Here is a 12,267-nt window from a genome sequence, read left to right as displayed (position 1 = left end):
AGAGTAGAGAAAGGCAAAGAAGTGAGAAATGTGTGAGTCAGCTCTATACCATCTCAGCCTTTATAGCTGTTCATTATTGCCAGTGTGGTCAATACCTCACACACACAGTGGACAGGGAAAATGCCAAAGCAAGGATATTATTGCTCAGAGTTTGCCCCCAGTCAAGTTAGTATGCAGCTAGGCAACAATAAGATTTCCCTGAATTCAAGTACAATTTAAGTGAAGAGTCACCCTCAGACATTGGAATGAATGAAGATCAAAAAAAAAAAGATGCAGTGTATCAAAATCACAAGTGACAGCTTGGACATCTCCATCTGCTGTCAAGATTCGTGCATACCCAAGGCTAATTAAGGTGACCACAGGAATGTAAGGTAACATAAGAAAGCAGTAAAATTATCTACAGGTTTTTCACAACACCTGAGGTTTTTTTTTTTATGTGAATTATCTCGTGCAATTGAGGGAAATAGGAGATCAGTATCAGGTGAATTATATTGGTTTCATATGTGTTTATGTTTTGAAGTAATGGGGGCAAGTTTTCTCACAAAGATAAAGCCTTACCAAATGTGAAGAGCTTAGGAGAAAAAACTGAAGAGGTGCCTCCCTTTAGTGCGAATAGTGGCTCTTTCAGTGGCCTGAAGAACTGCTGGGTTTTCCAGCATGTTAAGCTCTTCAGCAAAGGTGCAAGTGCAGAAGATGAAACCACAAGTGTATTTCCTCTACATGAAAATGACAGATGGATGAAAAAAGACTGCATCCTAGATAATATTTTTAATTTAGATCAAAATAGTCTCTTTTAGAAGCAACTTCCCTCCAGGACCTACATCTCAAAGGAGAAACAGGGTTTAGGCTGCAAAGAATGGACCACTGTAGCTAGATGCTGAAGCCGGGAAGAATGTTAACATTGCTATTCACTTTACTATGATGTATATTTTTATTTTAGTGCTTGGTTCAAAGTTCCATAGATTTTGGGTAATCTGTCCCAACTTTGTTTTTTCCACAAGCCCTGATATTTTTAGTGTGCAATTTTGTGGAACTATGGTTGTAGCTGAAACACTTATATTTTATTTTCACAAGGCAATCAAAGGCCCCATGTGACCCCTGGAAGGGCAATGGTGTGGGCGGGGGATGGGGGGTTAGAAGGTTATTAGAAGGTTATTAGAAGGAGTTGTAATTGGGCTTCCAGCATCATCTAGAGGACATGGTTCGTGATGTGATCCTGTTTCTTGGCACTGAAATGTCTCTGGTTTGGAGAAGGGCAATGCATCACGCTATCGTAGCTTAATGGGAAAAGAGAGGGGGAAAAAAAACAATAAAGACTATTTAATTCCTTTTTTTCTAATTACGTGTTCGCTCTGTAACCTTCTAATTCAGGGTTGCTATATAGGATTCCTCTCGAGTGCCAACTCCAGTTGACTGGTAATGGCTGCCTGCAGCACTGAGGCAGAAGAATGCTGAGGCCAGTGCTGGGCTCTGTGGAAAAGAATGCCACAGTTGATTAGTGATGTCTGTCAGGAGTTGCCACACGGGTGTCACCCCCATAATCTGTGACACAGTTGGGGAAATTTGCCTACCAAGATGAAAGATCTGGGAAGACAATAAGACTTGGTTCTGGAATCGGTACATTTACCCTTGTAAATGAACAAATTGATTCTCTGGTAACCAAGTCCATCTCTGTCAGTTTCACCTGAGGATACTCATTTGGGTGAATGGAAAAAATGGAGGATTTAAACCAGCAATGCTGAGGACATTAGAAGTCCTTACACCAACAACACTGCTTACCTGAAAAAACACAGCTTAAAGCGTCCCGCCACTCATTCCTTATCTTTTGACTTGTTATGCATTTACTAACTATGAGGTATTCACCGTGTCTCTCCCCTGACCCTATTTAACACTTGCCATATTTCAGCAATTATAAGACGCCATCGAGTCTGTATACACCAGGAGACAGTCAAGATGTAGTTTTCACGCATGTGAACTTGGTTATTTCTGGTGGTCTCAGAGTGGGCAGCTGCAACCCCTTGATATTTAAATGAACAAATTATTTAAGAACCATTTGAAGAAAAAATATGAGGTCTGAAAACCTTTCTTTCTCACTGAAGAGAAAAGTACATCATCCAAACTTGTAGAACAGATGTCAGCAGCTCAGAAAAAAACCGCAGAAAGAATAATTCAGTGGAGCACTCTTGTAAGAAATGTCACATTGCCAGTGTTCTAGGCAGCACAGGGGACAGAGTGTGTGAACAAGAGCACGGACATCAGATATTAACAACTCTGAGTTAAAGAGTGGTTCAGAGAAGCCCAAACCTGTGAAGAAATTTTTAGAAGGACTTAACCAACGTATTTCCCTTTTATTTCCTTTTTATGTTTGCAAAAGATACATGTAGATAAGTCTGAAAGAACTTTTCTGGTACATATTAAATGTAAAATAAAGTTTTGTGTCATGTTGACACCGTGTTTTTCTTTCTCACTAGTACATAAAATATGGGTGCCTTTTATGGTACCCAAGATTCTGTGAAATATGGTATTAATATAATTTGCAACCATAACATAAGTGAGGAAATGCAACAGCAAGAACTTGATGATTCGTAGGTTGTCTAAATTCCCTGATCAAGTTAGTTGCACATCTAGGATTAAAATTACAAAATCTTAATTCTTGCCTAGCCCACTTGAATCACCTAGTATGTTTCAGAAGGATTGGTTTTAAGTAACCACATTATGGGATGGATGGCAAACTAGAACAGGTAGGCCTAAAATATTAACACAGCCACTCTGTAGGCCAAACTACTGAGACTGTTCTCTGTGGGTAAATGTCTCATAGTTCAAGGACATGCTTTAGCTTCAGAATAGGTTTGGAAGGAAAGAATGGACACTGTCTGAATTTTTTTTTTTTTTTTTTTTTTGCTAATTATCACCTGTCATTTTGTGGAAATAGCCTACTTGTCTGCCTCCCTCCTTCTTTTCATCTTTAATTTCATTCTCACACCAAAGGGACTTTCCGTGTGAATTTTTACAACTAATAATCATAGTACAAAGAAACTACTAGGCTGAACCATATGAAAATTGACAATGTTTTATCATTTTGACCTATGGAATCAGCAAGTTTGTGTGGGTTCAACTTAATATATGACACAAGACATTCACTTAAAGCAGTTCACAGAGACAAGAGAACAGCTCCTCCTTCATCATTATTGAGAGCCTTCTAAATACAATAGCTCTTCCGTTTGAGCTGTCCAGCTCTACAAGAACCTCTGAATAACACTTTTTGTGTAGATGGTTCCCTGCAAAGTCCTTCGTTTGATCAACTGTGTACGATACTGTCTCTTTTTAACTCAATAAATATCTATTGCACACCTGAATGTGGGCTAGGCACTGTTCTCAGCCTTGAATACAAAGATCAGTGAATCACAGTCCCTACTCTTCGGAGCATGCAGTCTAGAAAGGGACACATGGGTATCATTACAGTGCAAAATAGCCAGTAACATAATAGGCATAAATAACATGCTCAATGACACCCTGCCTGGCAGAGCAAGCAGACCTCAGAGCAGGTGACATCTGTACTGTTGTCTTGAAGGATAAGCAATTTACTTGGCAGAACAGAGGGGGAATGATGTAACATCACCCAGCAGAATGGCTTGTTCAGAGCCACAGAAGCACAACAAAGAAAGGTGTGTTTGAAGACCCTGGGTTTGAAGGTAGATAGGATGTGTGACAAAGGTAAGGAAGTGGCAGCAGGTGACATTTAGATGGAGGTAAGATCCTGGTTATGAAGGGCTCTCCATGTGGGATTTAGGAGTTATGTTTTATTCTGCAGGTGGAAAAAAAATCACAAAACACATTTGCGGAGATTTAAATTGCTTAGAAATAAAATCACTTTTTCTGCTTTGATTTGTATGTCCAGTTGAGTCATCACCTAGGTTTATAGAAACACTGTATGAGCTACTCTAGAGCAGACAGGAGTTCATTCTGACCAGCCCTTGCACACATGTGAGGCAAAGCAACCTGGATTTCCAAGGGGTTATTTCAGCCCTGACATCTTTCTTAAACACAGTCATTGAGCTGTGGTTCCTCACTGTGGCTGAAAGTGTAGCCAAAGGCTGCATTATTGTGAGATTGTGGCTTTGACAATTATGTGCTTCTCCACTGCAGGGCTCTTTACTTCACATGGGTAAAGGAGCTCGCCAACACACACTCCATGTTTTCATATTTTCCTCATTGGGTAATTGCAAAATGGGCGATTCCACCTAAATGCAGTGAGATTGATTTCATCCAAACTGCCGACTGGCTAATCAGTGGCCCAGTTTTCCAGCCATGTGATCTGGCATCTGGCATTTACCACTCATCAAATTAAATTACACAGCAACGATAAATTACCAGCTCATGACTGGACAGAACTTTTTTTCTTAAGCTCCTTCCTGGTTAATACTTGTATAATGTTTAATAGTGCCACAGTTTATCTGTATAAGGATGCCAACTCAAATGTATCAAAACTTTACCACAAATGGAGATTTATGTATGTATGTATGAGTGTAAATTACACTCATACATACATATGTATGAGTGTAGACACACCTGTGTGTATAGAGATAGACACACATATGAGATACACATAGACACACAGATAGACACACATATGTGTGTGTGTGTATGTGAATATGTGTGAATAAATTGTCCCATTTATATGAATTTTGCAGATGCCTAAAGCTAAACAACTATCAAACATTTTTGTTTTGTTTTAAAAATTATGCATAGACAGACACACATGTATGTATGTGTGTATATATATGAATATATATGAATGGGTTATTACATTTATGTGAATTTTCCAAGTGCCTAAATCTAAGTGACTAATCAAACATTTTTGTTTTGTTTTAAAAATTATGCATAGACAGACACACATGTATGTATGTGTGTATATATATGAATATATATGAATGGGTTATTACATTTATGTGAATTTTCCAAGTGCCTAAATCTAAGTGACTAATCAAACATTTTTGTTTTGTCTTACTTAAATCGAGTCTTTATGGAAATGTTTCTAAAAGTGTTGTAAGTGTGAGTTCTGGAGTCAGCCTGCTCTGTTCCAATCCCTGTTGCTTCATCTACTAGCTTTCTGTCTTTAGTCAGGAAACAATCTTTCTGAGCCTCAACTTTCTCATCTATAAAATGAGAATAACAGTAACCACCTCCTAGAGTTGCTGTGTGAATTAAATAGGGTGTTCATGTAAAGCATTTGGTATGCCGTGAACACTCAAGAAATGCTAGCAATGAATACTTTATGCATATTAGAATTGCTTCTTGAAAACTGGGGCCATCGTTGTGAGCAATAATGATTGCAGGACGACTAACAGCTGATGCCTTCAGGGCCTATTAACAGCCAGAAAGTTATTTGCCTCCACCTCCCCCACCACCACCACCATTAAATGGCCCCAGACTGCCAGGCTTCTTCCCAGTCCTGTCTGGTTTTTGAGTTTTTATGTAGCATCCGTTGCTTTCAGACTATCAGTTGTCACTTTCTGAAATCACTAATACCTAGGAACCTAGTAGTTTTCTTCCTCCCTTAGTGTTTTACTGACAAATCAAGTAATCCAGCTTGTTAAAATTCTATCTGAAGCACAGGTTTAAAAGCTCTGATTGAACATCCAAGCCTGTACTTCAGTGACTGCACTATGTGTTGTCTATTTTAGCCACTCAAAGATCCTATCTGCTGATTTCAAGATTATCGGCTATGTCTATGACAGATGACGTAGCTGTAAAGTGGCCTCCAGAAAAGTGAAAGGATATTCAACATTCCATGCTTGTATCTGAGTGACACAGGTCCTGGAGGTCCATATCTTTAAATGTTCAACAAGGAAATAATAGTACCACCTCTTTTTTAAAAGCAAAATATAGCATATACCTAAAACATATCTATGCATTTTTCTACTTTTAAAAGACTGTAAGGGAATATACCAAATCAGCCTATCTAGAACAAAGATCTTAGCACAGTAATCCAAATAGCATTTGTCACATTTCTTGATTTTTTTCCCCTGATTTTTTTTTTTTTTTTGAGACAGAGTCTCACTGTGTTGCCTGGCCTAGAGTGCCGTGGCATCATCCTAGCTCACAGCAACCTCAAACTCCTGGGCTCAAGCGATCCTCCTGCCTCAGCCTCCCGAGTAGCTGGGACTTCAGGCATGCGCCACCATGCCCGGCTAATTTTTTCTATATATTTTTAGTTGTCCGATTAATTTCTTTCTATTTTTAGTAGAGACGGAGTCTCGCTCTTGCTCAGGCTGGTCTCGAACTCCTGAGCTCAAACAATCCACCTGCCTCGGCCTCCTAAAGTGCTAGGATTACAGGTGTGAGCCACTGCGCCCGGCCTTACCCTGATTTTTAAACAAGCAAATCCTCATGGGGCTTACCTTATTGCTCTCCACGAAAACACTGTGCAGGGAAGCCTAGAACTGTCATGTTATAGTCCACGTGAATAGCGCCCCCTGAGATTGTGCAATAAAGCGGTCCCAAGTGACATTGCCATTATAATAAGTTTGTTTCTTTTGGGGTTTTTTAGGGAGTTTTTGGTGCTTTAGTGGCCAAACCATCTCAGTGTCCTAGATAACTACATTCACCTCCCACTCATTCTCCTCCCTGTGAATGTTTATCAGCATCATCCATTCAAAATTGAGAATATTTTTTCCAGAAAATAATCTCTATGCCTTTTTCATAATTTTAAATATTATAAACCTGGTAAAGTAAGTCCCAGACTGCAGCTGATTCTCCCCCTTTTGGCTCATAAGTAGTATTAATAAGTTCTACCTTTTCAATAGACATTTTTTATTTATTTAAAAATTTGAGACACTATATTCCACTTATCTTACTGCTCTGCCATGTCCCTTCCCCTAGACAGCCCCTTTCCCCAACACACACACACATACACACATATGTATGTATGACCTGCCCCACAGTTTCCTAAGCACACTTTTCTTTCTCTCTCTCTCTGCCCCTCTTTCCCCCAGCACCCCACCCCTGCCCACAGATTCTGGGCACTTACACATGCCACCCTTTCTCCTTAGAATGACCTTCCCTTGTTTCCTTGACTGGCAAACTCTGTGCATCCATCAAACTCTGTAGACAGTCCCCTACATGGATTGACTGCAGTGAATTCATTTCTTCCTAAAATGTAGTCTGCAAATGGAACACATTCTGGCACATGGGAGATGCTCAGTAAATAACAGAAGGGAGCCATTTTTTGCTTTGGGGTCAGTCTTACTCTAAGGACTGAGAGCTCCTTGAGGACAGGGCTATGAAATTTTAAGATTCTGCTGCTCCTGTGCTGAGCATAGGGCCTGGCCCAGAACAGTGCTCAGGACATATGTGAGGAAGGGAAAAATGAGGGAATGTATATAAGGAAGGGAGGAAGGGAGAGAGGGAGAGAGGGAGGGAGGGAGGGATGGGGAAGTGAACAGGGGTATCTTTGTCCAGGCTGCTATAGCAAAATACCATAAACTAGGTAGCTTATAAACAACAGAAATTTATTTCTCATGGTTCTGGAGGGTGGGAAGTTTAAGGTCAAGGCACCAGTATATTAAGTGTCCGGTGAGGGCCCACTTTCTCATAGGTGGCACCTTCTGGCTGTGTTCTGACATCGAAGGGGCCAACAAGCTCCCTTGGGCCTGTTTTATAAAGGGCCTGTTTTATAATAATTCCATTCTTGAGGACTTAGCCTTCATGACCAAATCCCCTCCCAGAAGGCCCCACCTTCTAATACCATCACCTTGAGGGTTAGGATTTCAACCTACAAATTTTAGGAGGATAAATATTCAGGCCACAGCACCTACTAATTTTGAAGTTCAACACACTTCTGATTATCTTATCTAATAATCAACAATTTAAACATTTAAAAATATAAATGTAAATGTAAACACTTAGGCCAGAGGAGGAGTTTATGGGGTTTGGGGTTTTTTCCCCCCCGGTGCTCCTTGTGAGAAATCTTGATTTTTCTAGGTAGAGAAGCCTTCCCCAGGTGGGTGTTGCCATGACAGCACCATAAAGCACAGGATGTGAATTGCAATCCTTTTTTTACTTTTTCAGGTTACAAATGCTGCCGCCAACTGTCCTGGCCAAATGACACTTCATCTCAAACCTTTCCTTGTGTGTGGAGGGGATGGATTTACTCAGTCCAATTTTGATGGCTGCATCACTTCTGCCCTATGTGTTCTAGAAGCTTTAAAGAATCACATTTAGTACCTGTATCCTTATTCCCTACATGTGCTTTGGGTTTTTGTTTTCACAATTTTCTGCTATTGATTTGTTTTTCCCTTTTGTTGAGAGAAATTACTGGAAAATTGATCTTATTATCATTTTTCATATGGAGTATAAAATCAATTTTATAATTTCAGTAGTTACAACCCATGCTAAAATAGAAATTCCTCATACCTTATATCTTTCTTCACTTTTCTGAATTGCCATGGCTACTCCTTGTTGGAAGAAAAGTTTTCTTAAAAATAACAAATGACCCTCCCCCCAAATTATGCTAAATCACAATAACAGTTCATCTACCAAAATCTTTATTATCTTTATGAAAATTTCAATTCTGAATAAAGAATAATCACATTATCAAGGCCTCATCTTAAGGCTTCAAGTGTGTCCTTGAATTAATAATTTTGCAAATTACTGAAGTACAAGATTTCTCCAGACTGTAGATAACAGCATGTAATTTTTATTTTTCGTTTATTTCCCAAGTTATTAAATGATCCTGAATTGTAGGTCATAGATGTCATCGTCTTAGTTTGGAGGGCAACTTGACTGACAAAGAAACCTCTCTTCAGATTTTTCAGCAAATAAGAAGAGTCAACTTGACTTTCCAAGTCACACCATACTTTTTGACCTTAAAACAAATTCCAGTCTTAATACAAAAAAGATAAAAATTAAATAGAAATTGAGAGAAAATATATCGATCTTTACTCTTTGCTATCTTTTATGGCTGGTGCTGTTACCTTTATGGGCTTTCCAGTGTGTGCTGTGGCATTTAGACTGTGTCAAGTTTAATGAATTTAACACAGCAAAAAATTTACTGAACCAGAAAATAGATGCACTTAAAATAGTTCAATATTTGCCCACTTGGTGGTTCAGCATGTCACTCACATGTTTCTGTGACTTAACCCCATGACTTACTGGCTGGAAAGAAATTGATCCTCAGTCTTCCAAACAAGCTACCTACCTGTTGCTGATTTGAAAAGCAAAATAATGAGTTCTGTTTTATCATCTTGAAAGGAAAGAAATCATTGCAGCCTCTCAAGCTAAGAAGAGTTCAAACAAAAGATTTCTTATCTTGGTAACGTTTAAAGTTTCATGCTTACATCCTCCCTGCCATGCATACGCAGAACTTGCTTACATATCTGCAAAGTGGGTTTGCTGATCCTACAGCATATTATATTGTACGTTTGCTTTTAGCAATAAATTGGTGAAAAACTTAAGTGCCCACTGTGATTAATGTCACTTATTTTGAAAGCAGGGACAAAAGAAGGAAATTAATGCAGTTCTATAAAATGGTGATTTTTTTCATCATCTTGGCCCATGTTTGACAAACATTTGTCTTTATTTTTATTTTACCCTTATAACATGGTAGAAAAATCATTCAAATGTAGTAACTATTTTGTTTCACAACTATAATTCTGGAACCATTTGACTGAAAGCATCTTGAACCTTTGAGAACAATGCTATATTTGTTTTATGAATTTATGTCCTCCAAAGGAGGGAAAAAAGAGATTTCTTAAGGCAGGGTGGGTTGCAGGAAGAAAGTACTCTTCTAAGTCATTACCAATGACTTTTAATATCTATTCATTCTAAGTGTGTTTCCCTAATAATTCTGCATCCGTTTTGATAAGGCTACAGCAATGTGAAAAAAAACTCAACCCCTTTTAATGGAGATCGTTGTCACTTTTCTGTTTTAATCATTTTAAAAACTCATTTCACATTTAAATTTTCATTTACCTTTTCCCTTTAGCAATGAAATGGATATAGGGATATCTCCTGCTGGAAGCTGTCCCAGAGGGCCATGAAACTCAGATGGCCAGGATGCTCTGAAAGACCCAGGGCTAAGGTATCAAACTCCCCTGGGAGACAGGGGTCCGCACTGTTTGGAACAGTTGCCAAGGTGTATTTATGTCAGCCCCACAGGACCACACATCATCACAATATTTCTAAACAAGAACTTTCATTAATCAAGCCAGCCAAGGAAAGCTGTTCTGTTTTGAAAGGTGCGTATTCAAGTGAGAAACGGCTTGAGCAGTGGGGTGATTTAATACTTGTTAGCTGATAAATATAGCCTTTGCTGGAATAAAACTTTATGATGCAGTGTTGAAAAGCTTAATTACTAAACTGTCTATGCACGTCTTGCTCAGGCAGCGAGGGTGACAAATTATAGCAGTGGAATAGTATTTTTCACCTTTGGCATTTCTGAAGGAGAAAAGTATGTCTAAAAACGTCGAGAAAGCAGTAATAATCCCAGACCAGATATTACTGGGGGAGAAAAAAGACACTTCATTGAGTCACCAAGCCTTCTGTGCAAAATGCAATGGTCCCCACCCCCCGCCTACCCACTACCTTGTTAAGGGAAGAGAATAAGGTCAATTTTACATTTATCTGGCATTTTATACTTATCCAAGCATATGTGTGTGTGCGTGCGCGTGTGTGTGTGTGTGTGTGTGTGTGTGTATTTTTTTCTACTTTGCATCCTCCTAACACCCCTGTGAAATAAGCAGAGCAGGGAATTCTTATTTACATTTAACAAATGAGGAAACTGAGGCACAGAGCTTGGCTCACCAAGGTCATATAATGGTATTCCAGGACAAGAACCCAGGACTCACATGACCCATTTCTATTTGCAGGCACCATGCTGCTGCCAGATGAACATGATAATTAAAGCTGGACTGAAATATTAGTTGGGGGTACAGTCAGCACCATGCGGTCCTCTTATTGGTGTTTCATTTCAGAGAGTTAGCACTAATCCTGATGTGATGTATACAGGAATCTAATATGGAATAACGTCTCCCTAAGTACTGGCTAAATGATTTATACTCCTGTTATTTTCATTTGCTGGTTTATTTCCTTCTTTGGGGGTCACTTGCTGTGAGAAATAGCTACATGGTAATGACACTGAATTTCAACCCAGCAGTAGTTGGTTAGCATACAGACTCACTCATCCTTTCGCCTGTATTCCTCTTTGTCTCTTTGTTGCCCTGGTTTCATTCTCTTCCAGTTTCTTCCTCATCTTCTATTTCTTTCTCCTACCTCTTCCCCATATGCAATTCTCCATTCTCAGAAAAACCTAGAATGTGAATGCATCCACATTATGATTCACAGTATTTGTACTTCCCTGTTGTTCTTTTTCCTACAATTTAAAGCACTGGATCCTGTTTGTTATTCAAGTTGATTGGACAACCCTTATTTGGATTTTCAAAAGTGATGCAAGAATTTAAAACTGGCTGTAGCTTTCAGGGATCTCAATGCTACTAATCTAAAAAATGACTTCTGTAGTTTCTTTAGTTCTTTATTTTTCCTGTCATATATGTGCAAAGCATGGTGCCAGGCTCTGTGGTGGGCACAATGGAATAAAATTAGCAATTCCTACCCAGAGATTCTACTTAGGGGAAGGCAAGACCTCTGGAGGGAGGCAGAGTAAAGGTGTATGTTGGTGTAGTCACAGGCAATGAATAAAATGCTCTGATTCATGAGGCTAGGGCATCCTTGGGAGAAAGAGGGTCCCTGAACAGATGCAGAGATGCATGAATCAAACACATCCAGCAGCATCCCTCCCCTCCACACCCTACCTGGGCAGACCTGGCTGACTCCAGGAATCCAAACTCCACATTGGTGTGCTCAGGACAAGTGAGTTCTTTCTGTGGAGAAGTCTTCAGTGGAACACAGAAAGTGGTCTCCGGTAGGAGGAAAAAGCCTCAGGAAATCTCAGACTATCTGGTGCAGGACTGAGCTGCTATATTCCCATCTGGAATGTATTGTGTTTTAGCCAGTATCATCTGACCAGGTAAACAAAGGAAGGTTGAATGGTAATGCAACCCATGTTTCCTTCTCAACAGGCAGTAGTTATTGTCCACTTAATAATTCACAGCAAAACCCACCAAAAGAGCCTACTGAGCAGAAAGTATCCCTAAGAGATTGTTAACTTAAACGACACGTAGAATTATATAATAGAACGCTGAAATGTCTAAGCTTAGAGGTGTTTGGAGACCATTTGGACCAGTTGTTCTTAACCACTTGGATTTTGAA

At 39.4% G+C, this 12,267-nt stretch overlaps 1 protein-coding gene across 1 annotated transcript in view; it reads left to right on the top strand.

Annotated features, from left to right (window-relative positions):
* RNLS (renalase, FAD-dependent amine oxidase) overlaps window positions 1-8,608 on the top strand; it is a 265,826-nt gene extending 257,218 nt beyond the window's left edge. Inside the window, exon 7 of the mRNA XM_012659689.1 lies at window positions 8,071-8,608. Coding sequence (XP_012515143.1) covers window positions 8,071-8,223 — 153 coding nt within the window. The 3' untranslated portion in view covers window positions 8,224-8,608. The remainder of the gene's footprint in view (window positions 1-8,070) is intronic.
* The last annotated feature ends 3,659 nt before the right edge of the window (window positions 8,609-12,267 follow it).

Source organism: Propithecus coquereli, unplaced genomic scaffold (genome assembly GCF_000956105.1).
Source record: "Propithecus coquereli isolate 6110/MARCELLA unplaced genomic scaffold, Pcoq_1.0 Scaffold63, whole genome shotgun sequence".
Taxonomy (NCBI): Eukaryota; Metazoa; Chordata; class Mammalia; order Primates; family Indriidae; genus Propithecus; species Propithecus coquereli.
The sequence above is the reverse complement of the archived record's forward strand: the minus strand, read 5'-3'. Positions and strand labels throughout refer to the sequence as shown.